Source organism: Gobius niger (assembly GCF_951799975.1).
Source record: "Gobius niger genome assembly, chromosome: 12".
NCBI classification, from domain to species: domain Eukaryota; kingdom Metazoa; phylum Chordata; class Actinopteri; order Gobiiformes; family Gobiidae; genus Gobius; species Gobius niger.
Window position 1 is genome coordinate 23596335 of NC_136863.1, and position 24780 is coordinate 23621114.

The window sequence follows — 24780 nt, forward strand, 5'->3', positions numbered from 1 at the left end:
CTTAGACGAGTTGATGTGTACCTGTCTGGTCTTTGTGCGTGCCCTCAGTCACGCAAAACAACCAAAGATGTTGTTAGCATTTAGCGTCTCCTGATGTATTCATATGACTCCAAACAGAGGTGAAGTTTGAAGCTACCAAGCTCTTCCACAGGCACAAAGACCAGACAGGTACCTATTAACTCGTCTAAGCTCAGGTAAGAACATATCTCAGTATAGAAAAACGGTGGCCTGTTCCTTTAACTGTGTCTATGATACGCACTCTGCCTAACACCCATAGTTGCTGAGATTGGTTGTAACCTCACCTGCTATATACAATACAGGGAGCTTCCACCTAAATTTCACTACGTTGAACAAATACAGCACCGACTAAATTACAGTAAGCATGTATTGGCGAGAAAAGAAACAGTGAATGGCAATTGTTCAATTTTGGCTAAACAGTTGGGGTCAGGAGCATTTTAGAGAACGGAGACATGTCGATGTGAATACCACCCGTCGCTCAAATATCAAGGCTCTGCTAAGAGCAACGCTTCCCGTAGCATTTAAAAAGTAATTGTGCCAGATATTCCAGTGGCAGAAACTGCTTTTTTTGAGATGCCGTCCAGCAAGGACAGCTCAAAGGACAGCGGTCACTTAAACAGGAGCGCGTCCCAAGTTTACTGTGGAGAAATGGTGCTTGTTGTTTTGTTTTGTTACTGGGCCACTGAGGACAGCTTTGAAATTGCTTATAGCCTCATCAGGAAACGAGGAGCACAAGGCTTTGCTTTTACCACGTCAAGTTTTGAACTAAAGTGGCCCAGGAACAGCCTACAGACCTGATGCCACAAGAAGCTGCACTCCTCAGATTAGTAAGAAGCTGTGGCATTTGGAGTGGTGAGCAATCTAAACTCAACACAATGGGGAAACAAAATCTTGTCTGCAGTCTTGGCCCGTCTGCTGAGGGATCCTTCGGCCCTGGGTCTCTATAGCCTGTCCGTCCATGGGAGTGGATCTCTCCTTCCGTGGTTCTCCCCAAGGTTTCTCTTTTCTCCTGCCGGGTTTTTGAGTTTTTCCTTGCCGTGCTGGAGAGTCTAAGGACGGGGGACGCCCGCGCCGCTCGTCGCTACCTCCTATTGGACATTATATTTGCCTGGATTCACCTGAACTTTTAATTGTCATATTTATTGCTCTGTTTTATTGCCTTAATGTTTGGTGCAGCCCTGTGAGGCGACTTCTGTTGTGATATTGGGCTATACAAAACCATTAAACTTGAAACTTGAACTTGAAACAAAACATGCTGGGCAACTGGACATTCAACAAAACATATTAAACATATATAAGTTTGCCGTATATTTGAGGAAACCAACCCGCCTGAACCCGCGGGACCCATGGGTTGACTGTCAGAAAGAAAATCGCAATGAGATGTTTCCAAGAGTGTTCTGAACAGGCCACACCACTGAAGTTATTCCAACAGTCTCTTCCTGGTGTGGTTTGTCGCTCTTCTTTGTCACCAAGTCGACACTAACGTCTCTGTCTGCGACTCGCTGGAGTGTGTTCAAATCGTCTAGCATCAACCGTACACATAAATCAAACCCAGTCCCGCTGCTTTCTCTTCCGCTTCGCTTCCTCCAACACGGGCCGCAGAGGTTACCCATAATGCCACGCGCCGAGTCGAGTGCGGCAGCCGGCGGGGCTAATCGCTAACTCAGCCGTGAGCTCCTCCTCGCTCCTGAGCTTATTTATAGAGGAGCGTCGGGAGGCTAGTTGAGACGCGCTGCTAATGTCGGCGCCAGATGTGCTACATCTAACACAATGAGGCCCCGCTGTAGCGTCCCGTTAGAGCATCAGCGATTAGCCGAGTGTGAAATGTACGCGCTATTAAAAGGATTGTTGTGGTTTCGCTTCGAGATACTTGTTTGATTATTTTTCAGGCCGCTGCAGAGAAGAGGCGATAAAAGCTGGTTGTTGCGCAAGATGAAATGCATGGATGGACTAGACCAGGGGATGCACAAACACTTTTCCCATAGGGCTGGAATGGAAACATATTGGCAAAGGCCCAACTGTTTTGCATGAAGAAGACCAAATGCAAGCAGGTCTTTATTTATTGTGCCAGTTAGAGTGACATACTGTTCTGGTGTAATTTCTAATTACTTACAGTTTATCCAGAGCTCAGATCAACTCCAAAACTGCTTCTAAACGCATCATTTGTTTCCAGTGTCTTATTCACTTGACAAGTCTGTATAATTATAAGAAGGCTTTCACACTTTTCCACATGCTCAAAATCTCTTCACAATTTCATGCATTATTCATTCACTTTCTACTCTTGTTGTTGTTGTACCAACCAACAGCTTCCCTGAGGTAGACTGACAGAAGTTTTTTTCTTTATGAGACGGCTGGGAAGGTCGCTTTGAATACTATGCTATACTGTACCTTAAAGGCCCTGTACATGATTTTTATTTGGTTTTATACATTTATTTTTGACAAACAATGAAAGAGGGAGCGAATAAATTAAATTGTTTGTCCTAACTTTCTGAACACATTTCACACAAACTAATTTATAAACATGTTTCACAATTTTCAGTGTCACCTGCAAGTTCATGAAACTGATACAGATGATTTAGATGCACTATATTAAATGTCTTTTTAGTTTACTACAGTACACATTACTAGCTGTGACCGGGCCTCTGCTAGTTTGGACATGTGATGTTCTGAGATTATGAGTTATTACAAAAAAACATTGCACCCAAGTCTCTATAACCCGTCACTCACTATAGCTATAGACCCACACTGAGTAGACCAGTGGTTCCCAACTATTTTACTTGAAGGCCACCCTGCACATGCTGTAGTTGCCACAGTGCCGCATACTCACGGTGCAAGTACAATATAAAAAATAATAAGTTGGTTTTTGAAATACATATTTATAAAAATAGCTTTGAGTGATCGAGGAATGGAGCGTGGGACGGTCACATGGGGGCCGCACGCACAGTTCTGGGAAATAAAGATGGCGGCGATCTATGGACCTTCAGCCCCGCCCACCGCACGATTGCGATTTAGATACCGGTAGGGGAAAAAAACTTTCTTTCTTTTTAAAAAAGTATATAAATCAGGTACATGTCTTTAAAATAAATTTGCAACCAGGTCCAGCCCTACTCATTTTCCGAGACCAGTCCGGATTGGCCGTTGTCATGGTGATTTCCGGTGTCGCAATGATACTCGTTTGGGTCGTGTTTCCTTGACCAGTCCGGATTGGCCGTTGTCATGGTGATTTCTGGTGTCGCAATGATGCTCGTTTGGGTCGTGGGCCAAAATTCAGCCCCCACGGCGGGTCGCGGCCTGCATATTTTGTAAAGGACTAATAAATAACAATGGCTTACACTTTTTGTGCTTTATCAGCCTGTGTCCTATAAAAGTGCTACATATAGTCATTATTCATTCACTCCATACTCGATGGCGGTAAATTACTATTGTAGCCACAGCCTTGGGACGATTTACCACATGGCTATAATATGCTGTTTATTTCCTGATCTCTTATTTTGTCAGTGCCCTCTGCTGGACACGTGTGGAATTCTTCCCTCTTTTTAATTCAAGCTGCCCCCTGGTTTCTTTAAACATTCATAACCCCGCACAGGAATGGGCTACAGACTTCTTCTTTTTTTTTTGGACATACTCAGAAATTCATGCACTACAAGGGGCCGGATTAAATCATCTCGGGCCTTCGGTTTGACACATGTGCTTTCAGTGATGTCAGTGGGTTTCACCAGGGCGCGCAGCAGAGTCCGATGTGCGCGTCATCCGCCTCATCTGTGTCGACTGTTCACAGCTTGGGTTTGTCACACCACAATTAGCGACTTTAGAATTGAGCCAATCTGTTCTGTGTGCAGCTCATCAGCGGCGTCATGTACCCTGATTTAGAAACACCGTAGTATGTGGTGGAGAAATATTTTCCAGTGAAAGCATTTGACTCCTGCAGAGATCATCAGGGCTGCTTGTATGATTGCCTTTGTATCGCCTCATGAGCCTTCTGTCAGATAGAGTAACTCATGTTGACGGAAAATAATCACGATTCGGAATGCAACAGAGCTCACAAGAAGACAGGAGCAGAACACCTGCACTGTCCTGAGGGCCTGGGGAGAATCGACTCGAAGGGTCGATAAAAACACAGAAGGCAAAGTGCTAGTATCCGGACAGATTTCACTTGAGCCAAGAGCAGAGCAGAGGAGCTGGTTAGGCAACAGGGAGTTTTCCCGGTGGGCTGAAGCACTTTTGGGCCGGCCCGGTCACATCAGATCCGAAGTGTGACAGACAGAACAAAAAGATAGGAAGTAGACAGCAATGAGACGATTACAGGGAAAACCGATGGGAAAAAGTATGGACAAATTTTAAGTTTCCACATGTGTGTTTGATTTGAAGGTAAATGGCAATACTAAAACACATCATTTCATTGACTGCATGAAGCCACTGATCGACTGAAGTCATTTCTCTTTTGGTCAAAACCTTTCAGGGTTTGTGCAAAGTTCCCCAAAACCCCAATATTTTTGTCAGAGGGAACAGTCCTGCTCCTTTGAACACATCTGATGCAAATGCTGCTAAAACATAGAGCGTATGTTTATTTGCGTTGGCTGTTTCATGTTTGATAGATTGAGGACCCTCTTGAAAACGAGACGGCGCATCACTCAAAGGAATAAATGAAATTAAATGTGCTGTGCAGTCAGTGTGTTATATCTGCTTTGTGCATGCAGATTTTCACAACACGGTTCAAGTTTTTACAATAAAGAGGGCCTTTGAGTTAAGAGTGCTGTGCGAATTTGTTCCTAATAAAGAATGTAATGGGGGAGAAGCTTAGGGGGAAAGTATTGTGTCAGGAACAGTGTCCTATCAATCGGGCAAAACTGGAATAGCCACAGGATCAACTCTGAGTCATGAGAGAATAATGTTTATCAGTGGTTCTCAACCTGGTGGTCGAGACCCCCAAGAGGGTCGCAAGACAAATTTGGGGGGTCGCCAGATCATGTCGATAAAATATACATATTTTCATTAGCATATAATGTAATATTTTATTGTAGCATGTATTTGCTATTTTACCAGAGTGCCATTATTTGTTATTAAATTAATTTAATTTTAGCCTTTTGTTTTTTTAAGAATTAGGGGGACTAATGTTCCTATTTTCCACGGTGTGACCGCGCGGGGGGGGGGGGGGGGGTCACGGACCACTTTAACTGTTATAATGGGGGTCGAGGCTCCAAAAGGTTGAGAACCACTGATGTATATAACCATGCTTTTCAGTCATGTGACTTTTGTTGTTATGGTAGCCACTTTGAATACCAAATATTACAACATGTAACAATATCTCTAATCAGGATGAAAATGAAAGACAACTGATTGACAATGATGCTTTTATGTACTTGTAATCATTGCTCAAGAGACGCATGTTTATGTGAAGAAACCAGTGAGTCAGTGTTTAAGCTGCTCAAGATATTAGCATGCTATGGGATAGCATTTAGCTTCAACAGCTTAGCTCTGGCCTCTCCTAGAGAAAGCCCTGAATCACACTCCAAATGCCTTGGATATAACATGCTGAGCTGTTGCTGTAGTATTTCCTCAGTGTTCATAGATGAGCCACACATATGTTTATCGTGTTGAAGCCATTGATTTGCTAGCCGGTAGCATGCTAACGTCTTGAGCAGCTTAAACACTGACTCAGACTGAGAGTCAGTTGACATGACAAACCGTACAAATCACAGGGAAAGGTTTTCTGTTTGATGGGTTAATTTAGTCCAGGGGTCCCCAACGTGGTGCCCGCGGGAACCCAGGGGCCCTTTGGGGCATGTCCAGTAGCCCTTGGGACTTTTTCTAAAGTGTAAAACACTTCATTTTCTTGAATCTAATTCTTAAAATTACAGTTATTTCGGTTCTTGTGACTCAGTATGAGTTTAAAATAAAGCTATTTTAATATAATATGGGGTCAATATCCTATAAGTGAACAGTGTACGTTTAAGTCTTTAGGATTTGTTTTTAACTGGTAGCCCTCGAACAACTTAATGCTCTTAAAGTAGCCCTCAGCTGAAATAAGGTTGGTGACCCCTGAGAGTGAAGCAGACCTTTTGTAAATCCTGCTGTAGCTCGACAGACAGAGCTGCTACGTCTGTGCCACATTTGCTTGTCATATCACATACATTTGCGTCTCTGGGGCCGTGTTTTTACTGCTATCTTTTTGAGCAATGATCACGAGTACATAAAAATGCCACTGTCAGTCAGTAGTCTTTCATTTTCATCCTGAGTAGAGATATTGTTACATGTTGTAGTACTGCATAACGCTCCTTCGGTATTCAAGGTGGCTTGAATACCATTTTTTTTTATCAATCTCAGTTTGTCATTAACCTAAGCTTCATGTTTATTTCTCATTTAGTTTTACGTCTAACCATTTTCCTCTTCCCCTCTCTCTCCTGTTCACAAGTGCGTATAGCGTGTATGAAGTGCGCTGTTTGTTGGGAGTCCCTGTGTCCTCAGGCTGCGACAGTGATTCACGGTCGTTCTCTCTGGCGCTTGTTTTTATGCATAAAAGACAGAAAAACCAGGACAGAATGAAACGTCGCCCACTCCATTCTTCATAAATCCGTTTTTTTTTCTTCTTCTTTTTTTTTTGCACTTCTGCGGCTGCTCTTTAGCTCCAATCTTGCTCCTCTCGGTGTCAGAGTAATCCGCATCAACTTTCTCCCGGTGTTAGTTTCACCGCCCTGAGCCGCGCTGCGCCGATAACTGGGGGAAGGAAATCTGATGGAAACTGGATTAAACTCTTTATGCTCGAAGATTAGACCGTCCCGATGAATATACGGCGCTCCCCCCATTGTGTCGTGCGATAACTTAATCGAATGCAAATGTGAAAGCGTTAAAACTTTAAAAAAAAAAAAATGCAGCTCAGAATAAACGCATTAAAAGACTTAGGGAAAGGAATTGCTTTTTAGATTTCAGAAAGGGAAGCTACTTTATCTATAATTGGAGATATTCTTATGCAAATAACAGAGAAAATGCCCAAACTGCAATTTTCCACACGAGAGAGAAGAAAACAGGATGTACCCAAACAAGTCACAACTTTCCGATTTAACATTTGGTTCTGAAAATGAGTGAAGCTCGAGTTATGTTGTTGAGGTCTGTTCAGTTTGTCCTTGTTTTGACGTATTTTAGCTGAGGTTAAGCACTTGTTCAGAGTCTTGATAAAGCCCAAGTTTAGATCTGGCTGTGCTTGGGGGGAAAAAAAGGTCTCAAGATTTACCACCTGAAATACATTTTTGAAAAAGGCGTGAAAGCTTTGCCCAAACATTTCTAAAATACACCGCCTAACCCCTTAAAAAAAAGTCACATGCTCTAACATTTGAAAACGGCGTACTGCTCACTGATGTCGCTACATATTAAAATTCAGAGTTTTGTCGCTTATGGTCCACATAGCGGTGACATTTGTTGTGACAGTGTGAGCCGTGTGAGTAAAAATGGTGGGTGCTTGCAGAGCGGGATGGGAGCGGATGTGGGGGTAGGACATGGTCCACAGCTGTTTGTTTACTGTTCCACACGGTTTTACGCATGACTGCCCCGTCGCCACAACCACATCTGCACTGCCTTAGCACTACGGTGACCTTTAACCTCCACCAGGGAGCGCTAACCTCCAAAGTACACAGGGGGATTCAGCAAAAATCTGTCACAGAAATATCACATGTTCATCTGAGGACGGCTCCAAAACCCGGCTCATCTGCAGTGACTACCAGCGCTTTATAACATACCCAGCAAAATGTTTCTTTGTGTGTTTTTACAGGAAGTGCGGGGACCCCGGTGGTGTTTAATGAGAACGGTGATGCGCCGGGACGTTATGACATTTTTCAGTATCAGATCAACAACTACTCAGTGGCAGAGTACAAGGTCATCGGACACTGGACCAACCAGCTCTATCTCACAGTAAGACTTATACTTTGTATCAGGGTTAAAACCAGTGGGTTTCGCCTTCAATGTAATACATATAAACCGTAGAATTAAATAGTAGCTCTGCTGATCCAGGCATTGATTATGTAAACTGTAATTTTTCATCCAACACTCACTGCGACCCACTTTTGGGTCCAACAGCTGAGAACTATTTAAAGGGCTTAGGTTTGGTGTCTTTATTGGTGAGGACACAAAAGCCTTTCCATTGGATTGGACCAGTTCGGTTCACTTGAGACCTCCACTTATGGAGGGGCAGCCCCCCCTTTAGGGTAAAGCGGTCCGGGTCGTTATGGGAGTGGTCAAGGACATTATCCATGTGCCACAGCCTGATATCTTATGCTATGGCTCTGTATCAAAACACTTTTGTATGTGCAAATTAGGTGGGGCAAAAAGACTTATGTATTTAGTTTATATCATGCCTTTTACATTCATGAACAGCAATAGGAAAAAATGATATGTAGCCTAAATGTTTTCCAAAACAAATTCATAAAATAGACTCTAATATAGCCTGCCTGTATTTGTTTCTTCCAAGCCTTTTCCAGCACTGGTAAGTCTTTGTTTTATTTATTTATTTGAGCTGTTGGGTTTTCAAGCACCAGGTTAAAGGGGCTGGATGCAAGTTCGCCATTTTATACTCACTACTGCCACCTCAGGCCATATGTGTAACTGCACCTTCTATATTAAGCTCGTGCATGGCGGCAATTCGGGCCGAAGTGACACATTTTTGAGTGACCGTACAGGATTTTAGAGGCAGTTGTGGTGAACAGGTCTGAGCTCATTCTACACATTAGGACATGGCTGGAACATGTAGGGGGAAGAAAATACATAATTTTAACATTTTTAAACTCCCTATAGTCCCTTTAACAATTATTGAGAAAAAAGAAAACACAATAATTCCTAAAAGGAATAGGTTTTGTATGTATTATTTTATTTGATGTTTTCACATCCAAAGTAGACATTGAACCCCCTCCCCTTTCCCCCCCAACCCGGTCCAGTCGGCAAATCCACTCCAGACCAAGTGGTCCGGGGCTGGATCGGTTTGGACCCCCTTTTTGGGAGTGGAGCGGTTCACTTTTGGCTGTGGAAACACCTGCAAAATGCTCCGGTCCGTTCCAGTCCGCTCCTATGGAAATTCCCCTTGAGGCTATACCAGGGGTTCCCAAACCTTTCAGGCCGCGACCCCCAAAATCACCAGACCAACAACTTGGGACTCCCACTGATTTAATGATGTTCGATACTGTTTTTGATGTTTGGCTTAATTCCAATGAAATATAGTGTACAAATTCATTGTCAGAAATGTAAAAAATATTGTCTCAAAAACAGATCATACAGTAACCCCCTCTTCCGTGTCACGCGAGGGGTCACGACCCCCACTTTGGGAACCCCTGGGCTATACCACCCTCCTAAGAACTTTTTTATATGAAGGAAAGCTTCTTTACTGTGTACATTACAAAATGTATACTAAGAATTGACTTAGTATTTACACAGATACAGGCGGCAACGTGTTATACAAGAGGGCGTGGTCCACCTGAGGGGGAAGAAAACCTCTTATGGAAATATACATTTTTCCCACTTTTTAGCTGTTTTCTTGCAGACTATAAATATATAGCATATATAGCATGAAGCTAACATTAGTTTCGTGGTTAGCATTAGGCTATCAGGGTTTTTCTAAGGGCTATTGAACCACTTTGCCCCTCTACTTGTCTATTTATCAGTTATTTAGTAGAAACATATATTTATAATTCAGCATTTGTTAAAGTAATGGTGGAGAAATGGGAGAAAGTTCATTTTTTCTCTGTTTTGTTTTCCCCCTCTGGCTGCTTCGAACATGAACATATATGGGCAGTTCCAAAGATGCCGTCTGTATCTATCCACCTTATTCGTGGGGTGGCTCATGTAGAAACGAGGATGGGAGTAATTTCTGGTGAGATGCCGGAAGTCTTGCAGTGGTTTCTTGGGCGAGTTTTAATTTCACGTAGAGGTTTATTTCAACATTTCAAAATGATTTTCTAAACGATCAGCATCCGTAACATTTGCACAGATGGTCTCGCGCAGCTCAGGAACACGTTTCACTGTTCGCACTTGAATTAAAAACAGAGAAAGTGTTGCTCTGGAACATGCAGTGTTTGGAACATGCTTGTGGACTAAAGCTGGGCTTACACTGTGACATGTTTGGGGCAATTTTGAACATGCCAAGTGTGACTCTCATACGAGGAGAGCCTTAGCCCACGGAGGTGTTTTAAACTGTAAAGAGCGATAACACACACAACTGACCTGCTCACATACGAGCGACATGACCCGAGCCCCATGAGGCGATACAACAGTGCATATACATGTCTTAGTTTTGGAAAGAGCTTTCCAACTATTTTCTGATAGTTTTTGAGTCAAACCTTTGACCTAATTGAACCACAGACATGGTGTGTACATGGCGTGTTCACATAAATCCGACGCCTGTAATAAAGCTTCATAAACAGGCTGTAGCTCAGTTGTAATCCGAAAATGTGAAGATCTCTGTGGATATTTGACCAATCAACACAAAACAAAAAGAAGGAGTTTTTATGCTGACAATCTCTACGCCTAAAGTACCACATCTGAGTAAAGTCTTTGTGAAAGATCTGTGAATTAAAAGATATCCACGGGGGTTAAGTGGAGACAACTTGGCCCACACACCCATGGGTCAGAAAACTTTTTGAAAGAGCGATTTTCAGTCAATAGCTCATAAAACCTGGATTAGAATGAGCAGTCTACACGCAAACAAACAGCTGCCAGTCATACCGGAGATCCCTCCCATTCTTCACACAAAGGCTCATGGGGCGTAGGAATAAGGTGGATACTTTAGTAAATAAGATTAAATTGACTGACTAAATTGGTACTTTTACAATTCTTCATTGCTATGAACCGTGACGTCTCTTGTGAGTGTGAACAGTGCTTTTCCCCTAAACATATGTGTATCGACATGTATATTTTTGTCTCTCAGTTGGACAGCCTGCAGTGGACCACGGGGGACCCCTCTCTCCCCGCCTCCGTGTGCAGCCTGCCCTGTCAGACCGGCGAGCGCAAGAAGGTGGTGAAGGGCGTCCCCTGCTGCTGGCACTGCGAGCGCTGCGAGGGCTACCACTACCAGTCCACCGAATTCACCTGCGACCTCTGCTCGTACGAACAGCGCCCCAACCACAACCGCACCGGCTGCCAGCCCATCCCCATCATCAAGCTGGAATGGGACTCCCCCTGGGCTCTCATCCCGGTCTTCATCGCCGTCCTGGGAATTATCGCCACCACTTTCGTCATCTCCACGTTCGTCCGCTTCAACGACACCCCGATCGTGCGCGCGGCCGGGCGGGAAATGAGCTACGTGCTGCTGACCGGCATATTCCTGTGCTACATCGCGACGTTCCCCATGATAGCCGCGCCGGATGTGGTGGTGTGCTCCTTCCGGCGGATTTTCCTCGGACTCGGCATGTGCTTCAGCTACGCCGCTTTGCTCACGAAGACGAACCGCATCCACCGCATCTTCGAGCAGGGCAAGAAGGCCGTAACCGCGCCGCGATTCATCTCCCCGGCCTCCCAGCTGGTCATCACGTTTTCCCTCATTTCCGTGCAGCTTTTCGGCATTTTGGTCTGGTTCGGCGCCGACCCGCCTCACACGTTCGTGGATTACGGCGAGCAGAGGACGCAAGACCCGAGGAGCGCCCGCGGAGTGCTCAAATGCGACATCTCGGACCTGTCCCTCATCTGCTCCCTGGGCTACAGCATCTTGCTCATGGTCACGTGCACGGTTTACGCCATCAAAACCCGGAGCGTCCCGGAGACTTTCAACGAGGCCAAGCCCATCGGATTTACCATGTACACCACCTGCATCATCTGGCTGGCCTTCATCCCCATCTTCTTCGGCACGGCGCAGTCGGCAGAGCGGGTAAGAACGATAAATAATGTACATTCATGTTTTATGTAGCACGCGGAGCCTGCGGTGCTGTTTATATAAATGGTGAAGGCACTCAGTCAGCAGCATCTCCATTCTCTCACACGACCGCGGTCCTCCAGTCGGTCTGCGCCGGTGGCCACTGTTAATCTTCCGCTCAACCCAGCGCTCTCCTGTTTAACTTTTAATATGCCTATGTGCAGAACTGTACTGTAGAGGTTTGGACTCTAATGTTTGCATCACATCACATGTTGGTACAGTGTTCTTCTTCACATGAAACAATGGGGGATGAGGACTTAGGAATGCATATTTCAGAAGGCACTGATGTTGGCCCCCAGCCGGACACGCAAGGCTTACAGTAGCAAGTTGCTTACAGTAGTGTATATTAAGGCTGGGTAGCTTTCCATCTCGGTTTACAATATTACACTGTGTTCCAAATGATTATGCAAATTGTATTTCAGTGCCATAAAGGTAAAAAAAAAAAAAGTTTTTCAATGAAACTCATGGATGGTATTGTGTCTCTTTGAATCACTGACATCAATCTCAGAGACCTGGGATGATTAGTGGTCAGGTTAAGCCCAGTTAAGGGAAAAACTACAGAAAAAGGCCGTTCCACATTATTAAGCAAACCACCATTTTCAAGCAATATAGGAAAGAAAAAGGATCTCTCTGCCGATGAAAAGCATAAAATCGTTGAATGCCTTGGTCTAGGTATGAAAACATTCAATATTTCACGAAAGATTAAGCATAATCATCGTACTGTTAAGAGTTTTTTTACTGATTCAGAGCACACATGGGTTTGTGCAGATAAAGGCACAATATGGACGGTTTCTGCCAGACAAACACACAGTTGTGCATAAACCTTCTATCCGGGCCTCCCCTAAACTGTTAATTGAAAGCTCGTGAACAGAAACGGCTGCAGTGGCTCAGAAATACATGAAGACTCATTTTCAAACAGTCTTGTTCACTGATGAGTAGTAACTCTCAAAGCATCTAATCGAATGGCTTGTTTCCACGTGTCCTACTATACGCTCCCCTACTCTACTGTACCTGCTTTTGATGTGTTTCCATCAGTCCACTTTAGTGCTGTTTCCATGGATACAGCCAACACTAAAGTCATATCCATGGATATGCCCTGATAATCATGAATACAAGACCGAATTCGCCAAAGTAGTGATGGAATCGCAACCAAACCATGTAGAGTAGAGTAAAGTAGGGCTGGCCAAAACATTTATTATAGTCAATGCATTGTGTTAAGTAGTTGAAATGCCATTGAAGAAATCTATTTTCAATAGACCGTAACACTGACAATAATACAAAGCCAGACCAAAAGCATGTCATAGTTAAGTTAATCGTTTGCTAAAGCCACATCATACATTTTTATTTTTAGTCGCCGCTATGAATAATAATTTAACCTTCCTTCTAACTGTGAGTGAAAACCACCTCCTCCGTCTCTCTCGCGCCTCTTTGTCCAGCTGACAGCGTAATGAAACTATCGCTGGATCTATTATCTCAGATCCACATTAATCTCTTTGCGTATTTTCCCTGAAGAGTCTTTTCTTAGAAATCCGCTTGTGATGTCTAATCATTTCCCCATTATTTCTCCCACAATGAAAGGTTTCTGGACCAAACTCATTTCAGGTTGGACCAGCTCTAATACAATAGCACACATCCACATGCATTAATGATAGTCGTATTGGCCCACAGTTGTCGCCTGGAGGCTTGGCTGAATCCCACCGACATCTAGCAATAAGCTTTTTCTCCATAAATGCTCTCATTACTAACTCAATCTCTGCGTCCATATGTTAAAGCCACTCTGCAGAGCATGCAAGGTTATTGTATGTATAAAAAGAATGTGTTTACCAGCAAAGTTTTAATACCACTTTGGTCACAAGCGAGCGATTGTTTGCTCCATATCACTATCTACTTTGCGCTCCTCTTCCTCTCCTCTCAACACCGGATTAATTACATTTCTCAGGTTCACATGACACTTTTTGGGCGTACATTTTGCCGTTCGTGCGTTGCCAGATGGAGAGTTTTGCTCATTACCGGGTCTTCGGGGAGATGCGGTCGACAGGTGGAGTGATTGGCTGGGATTTTCTCTAAATATAGTTTGTCAGTGTTTCCCGTCTGCTCCATGCTCGCGCTTGCGGGAACGCTGTGTGATTTTTTTAAGACACAGAATCGCATGATGGATCATATTTTTTGGGTGATAACGGCAATGCAGAGTTTGGGTGGGTGGGCGGGGGGGCTTTGGCGAGCTTTCGAGGCGAGTATGATAAAAGAAAGTAATGCGATAACGTTGGCCGAGCATAAATCACAACGTTGTGATTAGGTTTATTGTTTGGGAGAGATAACAGAAATAGTGTCGAAATGGTGCTTTTTGACACGTGTAATCTATCTACATATAAAAGTAGTAAAAAAAGAGGAATTATAGTTTTCATTGCTGTGGACAGTGCAAGCTTATGTGAAGAGTGTAATAGTAAAGGGCTTTTCGGCTTATTTCTCATCACAATACAGTATTTCGCAGAGGGAGCAAATTACAAAACACTCTCTTTTACCACTTTAAAACAGTGAATCGTCATCTCCTTATCTCTGATTGTACTTTACACACCAACACCTAAGGAGCGGCTTCTGGAACTAACGTGCCACATTGTTCAAGATGGCAACAATACTGCCTGGATATGAAACACACTGGAAACATTAGTTATACAGAGCAATACACAGTGTGCTTCAGCAAACATGCAAATTAGCATGGGGAAGTAAGTTTGGCCACAGAGCTTTGAGGTTCTTTCCATCGAACGTGATTGTGTACAGCGTGCTCCCACAGAGGAGCATGCTGTACAGATCGTTTTGTAAGCCGCGATGAGACCAAATGTGGACAAATGCTGCCTTCTGGTGCGGGTTATGGAATCAGTCAGAGACGCCAAGGCTAATACTACAGGAATTAAGCAGCTAAAAGATGAACTGTGAAGGTAAGCTACATGCAAAGGTTTTGCTAACACCAGCTTAAGTTGTGCTAATAAAGGCTAATCGGCGAAAATCCCCTTTTAGAATGGCGGTATGATGTTGTGAAATATTAAATCCGTATGACCTGAATGTTAATAGTGAGGGCTGTCCACTCTCGCATTTGCCAATCGGAGGCCAGCATCTGTTCATGTCACATTAGTCGCGTTGTTGGACACTACACAGTAGGTGGCAGCATGCACTTTTGTTTCGCCTGCACTCCACCAATAACTTTAAAGAAGAAGAGGAACAGCTGTTGGTGATGTCACTTCCCCTTCCCCTGGGTAAGGACGGTCAAATTGGGCAAATGCTGCTGAAGCTCTAGTTCACTAACTTCATAGAGATCGAACAGTTGAGCCCATGAAAGGTTTAGGATTAGTTGTTAGTGTTAGTACTTAGTGGCTAAAATTTGATGGTTTCGGACGCAGCCACAGTCTTTAAATGGTCCCCACACTTTTTCAAATACTGACAACTTTCCCTTTCCCAAAGCATGTTATCCATTCTTTTTCTCAAATCCTCTGCCACGTCCAACAATGAGATGAAATAATAAACGTCGCAAGAATGTCAAAAACTAGTAAATCTAAAATATAATTGTGTAAACTGTAGTTTTCTGCCGAAATGGTTCCCTGTCACATGCACTTAGCTAAACAATCCAAATGCTCTCAACCTGCAATTCCAAAGTGCCGTCATTTGCAATGAAACAACACACTGACAGAACTTTTTAAAAAACGCTAAAATATGAACTATCCTTTCACACTTGACACATTTTCGTCTTACTGCATCATGCATGAGGAAATTTGATGTGTTACATATTTCAACTGCGCCAATTGTCGCTATTTTTAGGCGCCGTCTGACAAATCCTTAGGGACCTCGCTGCCTGGAAGACTGTATTTAAACTGTAAAAAGCCAGACCGACGGTGTGTGGTTCCTCTGAAGGCTTTCTCCGGCAGATCCTGGAATCGTAACAGAGACACAGTGTTATTTTTATCCTGAGAAAGCACTGAGGCTGCACATTCGGCACCGAGCCTCCACAAACTCAGGTGATAATGACATCAGCGTCCTGAAACAGAGGGAGGTGTTTCATCAACCCGCTCCCTCACATGTGCTAACCTCAACTATACCGCCGCGCCACAGCCCCCCCCCCCACCCCCACGCTCCTGGTGCTCTCAAGTGACTCCGCTCAGGGACAATCGGAAACTAAAGAAAACACGTTTGTATAGGATGATGGTGGATATTATGCAGAGAAGGGGCTGCTACCAGGCCCTGTGCATTTTTGTTGTTGTTGCGGTGGAATGAAATTTGTTCTGTCCTTCTTCAATAGAATGCAAAAGACTGTGCATCTAGTTAGAAAGTATTTACATTGGGCAGGAGCGAGCAGGCAAGTTGTCGTGACATTTAAAGGAATAGGCCACCGTTTTTATATACTAAGATATGTTCTTACCTCACTTTAGTCGAGTTAATATATCCCCGTCTGGTCATTGTCCGCGCGCTCTGTCACGCAAACGGAGCACATACGCAGCCTCTCCCATATGTGACATAGCTCCGAAAAAGCTCACGATAGAAGCTACCAAGCTCTTCCACGTGTTCCCTATTTAAATAAGGTTACGTGAAGTGTTTTCATGCGAAGTATATTTACACAGAAATGTAACGTGTCGATTTTATAAGCAAATAAAAAGGGGGACTATATTGTGAGGCGTAATGATACGAGGAGTAAAACGTCCGCGCAGTAACTCCTAAAGGTTATTGACGGAAGTGAGCGGGGGAAGTCTTTAGGAGTTACTACGCGGACGCTGTGCTCCTCGTATCATTACGCCTCACAATATAGTCCCCCTTTTTATTTGCTTATAAAATCGACACGTTACATTTCTGTGTAAATATACTTCGCATGAAAACACTTCACGTAACTTTATTTAAATAGGGAACACGTGGAAGAGCTTGGTAGCTTCTATCGTGAGCTTTTTCGGAGCTATGTCACATATGGGAGAGGCTGCGTATGTGCTCCGTTTGCGTGACAGAGCGCGCGGACAATGACCAGACGGGGATATATTAACTCGACTAAAGTGAGGTAAGAACATATCTTAGTATATAAAAACGGTGGCCTATTCCTTTAAAGCTACACTTTGTTACCTGAAAGTTGTGAAACATGCTTATGAACTCATCCTTGGGAAGAATTAGAATGTTAAAGTTTACTCGCTGCTTTCTTTTATCATTTGTAAATGTACAAGGCCTTTGAAGTGTATTTGTGACTAGTAAACTTAAAAAAACAATCAATCAGTCAATGGATTTGTATAGCCCACTATCACCACGGGAATTGCCTCACAGGACTGTACAAACATTAAAGCAATGAACCAAAACAGTAAACAAAACAATGTAAAGTTCAGGCAAATGAAGAATCCAGGCAAACATAATGTCCAAATAAACACCGGCAGCAGGTGGTGACGAGCCTCGTGGGCGTCCCCCGTCCTTTGACTCTCCGGCACGGCGAGGAAAAACTCAACAACCCAGTGGGAGAAAAAATAAACTACAGAAGGAGAGATCCACTACCATGAACGGACAGGCTAAAGAGACCCAGGGCTGATGGGAGTCCCTCAGCAGACGGGCCAAGATTTAAAGAGAACGTCTAGTCCTTGTTGGAGCTTCAGTTCTTCTTGTCCAGTCCCTGTAGTCAGGTTCACAGTTATTTCCTATATTCACGGCTTTGTTTTCGTGTAGTAACTGATTTTATCTTGATTTCTCCAGCCCTATGTTACCTGATAGGAGAAAAGGGGCGGGCACAGTTCAGAGATTTTAGTCTTTGGTGTATTTATGTGCACTTTCCAATTTCACTTATCATCAATATTGATTCCCAAAAACTTTGTTGCATACACCCTTTCAATTTCTACCTCCCCAATTTAGATCCGACATGGTTTGTTTACTTCCCTGTTCACCCATTTGCATTTTTCCCGAGTAAATAAACACATGAATAAGTAAACCACAACGCAAAAACTCTATTAAAAAAAACACAACACAATGTTTGACTAAATGACTAATCTAATCACTGCAAGGAAAGGAAACTGATCTATTTTGCTAATTTTGATTAAACAGATTAGGAAGTACGGTATATACAGAAGTGCACCGGAGAGCTCACTTTCTTTTATGGAGCAACTACAGTCAGTATGATTAATCCTCTCATTATCTGATCAGAAGACAGATCCCAGAACTGTCTCCAAACTGTCAGATTTACATTTTTTTTTTTTTTTTAAAGCGTTCTTTATCTATAAAATGTGGACCATATGGACTGGATTGCTCTGCCAAGCCACCATTTCACAGGTGGTCAGCGGAGGGAGTCGTTCCCAAATGGGTTGAGTAAAGCAGGCCACTGAGTGTGTAGCAGGCAAGCGATTGGTGAATAACACCGGGGCGATTGGTGAATAACACCGGCACAAAGCGTACATTGTGTCACCAACACATAAGGGGCACCTTTCCACATACTTAGCATAATCTTCAAGGATAGGTTATTATTTACTTTTTGCCTGATTTATTAAATTGTGAATGCCCTCAAAAAACATGAAAAAAAAAAAAAACACAGGTCACAGGTCAAAATAAACTAAACCCATGGCTCTATCCAGCCACAAATGTAGGCTCTTTTTAGTAATTTTTATAAGCTGGGTGAACGCCAACTCTACAATATTTTCCCTGCAATAGAAGATAAACGCCTTCCTCTGGGGACTGTCATGTTGATTTTGTCCACCGCCTAGGCAGGGGTCTCCAACCTTTTTTACCTGACGACCTACTTTTACACAATATGAATATCGGAGAGCTACTTATGTTCAAAAACACAACTAAGGTGGAGTTCACCTAGAGGGATTATTTGCCATGATGGTATTTCAAAGAAAGTGACTTGAGTTTAGTCCTTATACTTTACTATATTGAACCAACTGTTCACAGATTGTGTTTAGCATGTTCAGAACAAACAGAAAATGCATTTAAAATTTGAGTTATGAAGCGTGTAGAGATGTAGAAAGTCTTTGGCGAGCCACCTGGAGAGGCTTCGCGAGCTACTGGTTGGAGATACCTGGCCTAAGGTTTAGGTAGCAATTAGCATCAAGTTGTACAATACAGACCATATTGAGCAGTATTTGTTTAAAGGAACAGGCCACCGTTTTTGCATACTGAGATATGTTCTTACCTGAGCTTAGACGAGTTGATGCGTACCTGTCTGGTCTTTGTGCGTGCGCTCAGTCACACAAAAAGACCAAAGATGTTGTTAACATTTAGCCTCTCCTCCTCTCCTCTATGGGGCAAACAGGGGTGAAGTAAGAAAAGACCAAGCTCTTCCACGTTTTCCCTATTTAAATACAATTACGTGAGTAGCTACACGATACAAGTACATTTACACAAAATGTCGATTTTCTAAGTGGCTAAAAAGGGGTACTATATTGTGCTCGGCTCAGGTGGAGGTTAAGAGGTTGAGATGGCCTTATATGTTCATCCCCGTCATCCACTGTCACTTTGAACTAAGATATATGCACTTTAATAGTCCCATTTATGTACATTTTCCATCTATCACCTGGCCACTTCAATATAAAAATAGCCCTTGGGTATTGGCCCAGACTTGGCCCACGGCAGGTCGCCCCTCAATCATTATTTACAATCTACTTTTGCGAGCCTTTCTGTTTTTGTGCCTCAGAAATGTACGCATATAGCAGTAACTGGAGTGGCTGTTGACAAAATGGCAGAGTTTTCACCTTCACAGTTCGTCAGGGGAATAAAATGATGAAACTGAGAGAAATTGCGTTCCCGGGGGCCGATATCGAGCATTATACGACTCAACTTTATGTGGATGCGGCGGTGGAGCTCTTGGCGCGGTAAAGACGCAGTGCCATTGAGAGGAAAATGGGTTCAGTTATATACGCAGACTGGAGGAGAAACTCATATGGGTGCGATTTGAATTCTAATTGAAATCGCAATTTGAACGGTTGCAATTAAAAAGTCAATTTAGTGTGGGCCTCTGTTTTATTAGCTCTGTAGTGACGGTGAAGTTTTGGGCTTGAATTAGTTAAGCAGTTCATGTTGCAGTCTTCCTCAAATGTTAACGCACCCCTGGATATGAAAAAGTAAATATCACAATCACTGCTATACTGCCAGAGGCTCGCCCCTGAGGAGTAGAAAGGTACAATACATAATTCATACTCCCATACATTTCTGCATAATTGATGTGCAAATGGCGACATGGCGATTACATGGATAGTACAGTCACTTCCTCCTGGCAAAAATGGAGTTCAATCCGCGGTCAAACTCAGGGAATGGCATTTGTGGCTCTTCCCACATCACTACAAACATGTGACGTGATCAGATACTGTCTTCATCAGGCGTATTTCGAGCATACTGAAGGTCCTATTGGCCCAAAAAATAAGCAGATTTGATCAACTTTGATGCATTGAGGGGCCCACCTGTGGAAGTGAGTATAAATACAGACGGCATCTTTGAAATTGCCCATATAATGGTCATGTTTGAAGCAGCCAGAGGGGGAAAACAAAGCAGAGAACTTTCTCCCAATTCAAAATGCATAATTACTTTAACTATATAACACATGCCCCTAGAGGCCATAAGTGCCACTGCAGGTGTTGTAGCATGTTGCGTTTTTTTGTTACTTATTAATTGTTCGTGCTCAATGACACAATGGAGATCGCAGTTAGCTTTGCCCGTTAGCCTGTTAGCTTCTTCTTCGTGATTCCATAAGTGTGTATTGGGGCCTCCGTGTCGGTGCAGGGAAAGTTGCAATTGTGGTTTTCTGACTAGAAACACCAGAGGGAGATGAAAGACCCCTAATCATCCCATTAAAACTTGTATTACCCCCAAAGGGACTACGGAAAGTATTTATTAAGGTAAACAAGTTACTTAGCTCTTCTTTAACAGATATATTTTTTCTACTAAATGGAGATACAGAGACATGGAGAGAAGCAAAATGGTTCAACAGCCCATGAATACTTTAAAAAAACTGACAATTCTAACCTGTAAGCTACGTTAACTTCATGCTACATATGCTAACGTTAGCAAGAAGTGCCGTTTTTTGCTCCTACTAAACAGCCTGCTGCGAAAGAAACATCCATATGGACCCGATTTTGGCTTGATCTTATTGGTGTGTGATAAATATGTTCATAGTCAGCCAGAAAACGACTAAAAAGAGGGAAAAGTTGTGATTTCCATGAGACGTTTATATGACACGTTGACGTCTGTATATACGAACGGCTGTATGATGCGGGGATTACAGAACAAGAAAACTGAGACAGCCAGTCCCTCATCATCTCCCCAGTGAAATATCTGTCCTAAATCCATAAGAAACACAGCCAGGAATGGACTTTGAAATCACATGAGGCAGACCCTATACCCCCCCATACACCTCCTGTACTGACTAGTGGAGTGCTGAGACCACCAGGGAGGCCCACAAACACAGCCCGGCCTGATTAGGTATATCAGGAAGCAGTGAGAGACGCGAGCATTCCCCATGGTAGTCTCGGTAAGGCAGCCTGAAATGAGTCTTTTCATATTACACTGTCAAACCCACTGTCAAAGATGGCCAGCTGGCACATCTACAACAGTCAACAGACGTAATAAAATATAGACATGTCTTGTTTATTTATGCCGCTTTTGCACAAGAGCAAAACCCGAACCGACAGGAGCAGCCGCTTTAAGAAAAAGACTCACTTTTCTAAACAACAAAATGTAAATTATTGATCCAGATGTGAAGCACAATACAGGGCTCAAGTGTTATCCCAAGAAAAAGTAAATATAATGATAAAAATGATAATGATGCAAGTGACAATAAATTAGATAGATTACTTTTATAAAGCCTACTCACAAGAACAGCATTTCCTCTTAACGGAGACGGGGAAATGCTTGTGGATCCTAGAGGATGAATAATGTGCAATAAACACATCAGAGGATCTTCTAATAAATACCATAATCTGCACAAATTCACATCAGAAACCCATTCGTGGATGCTGATAACAACGTAATGACAGAGCAGCGATTACATTACGTTGATAAAGTGCCTGGGTCAGAGGAGCCGGTCTCTGTGGAGCTGCAGTAGTTAAGGGGAGACAGAGGAGACAGAGAGACTGAATACAGATGAATTTGAACCTGGTTAGTTTGTATGGAGCCAGTGTCTCCCTCTCTCTCATCTGAAACACCTCCCCCAGGACCGCCCCATCAGCTACTGCTCGACAGATCGCAAATTTAGATGTAGCAGGGGTGTCTCAAGAACTCATTCACAAGGTTATGTGTAATCCTTTTAGGTTTTAAGGGAAAAATAAGACAGATTAAAGTTTGCAAATTCACACTATTCGATTTAGAGGCCCTGTGCCCGAACGATGGAGCAAGTTTAAACTGTAAGATGTGGTCTAAACTCACCACTTACATTACGAACATATTTTTAATACTCCGGTCCGTGGACGAGTTTAGAGACTTGTTGACAGCTACTTTCAGGGAGCAATAGAAGCCTGGCCAATACTCTCCTCCATTTATCCTAAGCAGAACAATAGTTCAGACACGAAGCTGAGCAAAAGAACCTTCAAATAGAGGCGGGACATATGACAAGAAGCCAATTAGAGGGTGTGACGAAGGCAACGTGACAGAATCAAACATGGCGGGAGAAGGGTTTGGCTAACAATATCACAGCATCAAGAATGGAGGACACTATTTGAATGGAGGACACAAAATGACTACAAATTCTTTGTTGCTGTCAGGCCCAGGCCAAACATATTTAGAGTCATCAGTTGCTGAAGTTTACATAAAATAGCTCAGATCACAGAAGCACAATACTCCACTGCTAAGCTAGCCCTGAGCTAGCCCAACGTTAAACCCAGCAGCCTGTGCAGAGCGTTTAGAAAACTACAAAGATGTACAGAGTGACACTCGCTCTGATTGGCTCAGGCGAGTTTTCACAGATATGTCACTTCCGGTGTTTGGACTTGCAGGTTGTGCCAAGACCAATGGGCAAGGAAAGCCCTCTCTTTGGTCCTCATGGCGGAGAGCTGTAATACCACCCCCTGGTGGCCAGGGGCAACCTCAAAAGACACAGACCACTCGGCATCATTAATATCAATGGGGCAGAATGAATAACCGGTTATCCCTTGTACATACTGTATCTATGGCCCAGAGCCACTTTCTTTTGGTGAAGCTGATATGGCTGGTGAGCAAAGTAAAGCTTTGCAGTCATGGCAATGCTAACAAGAACTATCTGGCTAGCTTGTGGTGGATGAAAAAAAAAGCTTTGCAATGAGATAAAACAAATTGAATTCCACCAATCACATACAGTACTGTATAAGCAGAACAAAGCAATTACAATAAATTCTAACTAATACCTAATAGCCAACGTATTAATAGGATTATTTTCTTGTTGGTAGTAAGCCTAAAATAGCGTCTGAATTCCCACAGACTTGGCGAGGCTGGGATGTGGTAATCAGTCTCTTTTGAAGTGCTTGTGTCTGGCAGTGGTCCAGGACTCACTCAGAGCTGCCATTGTAAACATCCCCCAGGATAGCGCCCCCTTCTGATTGATGTGTGACCTACAACACCTGCTGACACCCCCAATTATCCCGGGACAAGTGCTCTCCCAGAATCACAATAAGCTGCTTCTGTAATTAGACAGCTCGAAAGACATTTTACAACAAAAGGAGTCTTGTATTATTTGATTTAGTGAATGAGAAAAACTATGTTGTTTAATGCTTGTATACATTTTTGTTTACTACCACTTCTACAAAAAAAACAACTACTACTTCTTACTTCAAGTTAAGAATTCTGTTTAAACTTGTTCTGTTGCTTTGGAAATACAGACCGTGATCAGCTGCTTTGACTCATAATGTAAATAAGTTATTGAAAACATACTGATGAGGGATTCCCAAGAGGTCGGCAGGTTTGTAAACTGCCATTAGCGTTTCTCCGCAGAGGCCGTCACTGTCTTATTGATCCGGGACTTAAATCAGATGATCGGCTTTTCACACATCAAACAGACCTCCAGGCCAAGACTGTCAATGAATGTCTCAATCCCACACTTTTGCAAACCTATAAGGGGACAAATTACACGTGATGACTGATCCGTGACAGACAGAGGAGTGTGACAGTTAAGACACCCTGGATCGAAATGTCTATATATGAATTTTGCCCTTTCTTCCTGGGCAGTCTTGTACGCACTGATTTTTGGAGGCCTATCTTCAGATCTTCAATTATGTTAAGGTCAAGAGACTGTGAAGGCCATGGCAATGACTCCGCACTGCATTATTGGAGAAGCCCATTTCCTTTTCAATCTCAGCTCTATGGTGTCAAGTTTTACTTCCGAATTTGTTGGAAATGAATTGAGTCCATTCTATTGTTCCACCCATGAGATGTTCCCTGTGTATATCCCAAAGGGTGATCGATCCAAAGCAAAACAGACCTTTTGCCCACTCGTGTCACAAAGTTCTGCAGTGGGGTGGAAGAGTTTAGGCGTAACATTCAGACAAGCCTCATGTATAGGAGACAAAAAACAGAAATTAAAATAGAACTTTATGGCCCGAGTGAGCAAAGGTCAAGTTTTTGCTCATGAAAATAATGTAATATTGATTATTTTCGTTTGTGAATGTGCAGACATGTTTGATAGTCTACATGCCTGAAAGGAAAAGTGGATGCATGCAGGGCACTGACATAGCACAAACATATTTTGAGGCCAACAACATGTTGCGTTTTCCTTTTTTTTTTTTGGTGCTGCAGGGAACACATAAATCACTCGGGCACCTGTTTCCCCGCGGCTTCACGCTCCTTTAGCCCCTTGTTCATTTTCACAGCGATCCCTCGGAGCGTTGCGTTGCAGGTCTGCCTGTTTTCCCGACTTCCTTTTCCTGTCGACTGGAGGGGCCCCGCGGAGGATTCCCCGCCGCCGCTCAGCACGGCGG

At 43.3% G+C, this 24780-nt stretch overlaps 2 protein-coding genes across 2 annotated transcripts in view; both read left to right on the plus strand.

The window, feature by feature from the left end:
- The window catches only part of pclaf (PCNA clamp associated factor), a 379199-nt gene that overhangs the window by 253188 nt on the left and 101231 nt on the right, over positions 1–24780 (plus strand). The gene's annotated exons all lie outside the window — the stretch shown is intronic.
- LOC306971413 (metabotropic glutamate receptor 8-like) overlaps positions 1–24780 on the plus strand; it is a 125762-nt gene that overhangs the window by 92862 nt on the left and 8120 nt on the right. The window contains exons 8-9 of the mRNA XM_079567684.1: positions 7781–7920; positions 10922–11857. Of these exons, the coding sequence (XP_079423810.1) occupies positions 7781–7920; positions 10922–11857 (1076 nt within the window). The remainder of the gene's footprint in view (positions 1–7780; positions 7921–10921; positions 11858–24780) is intronic.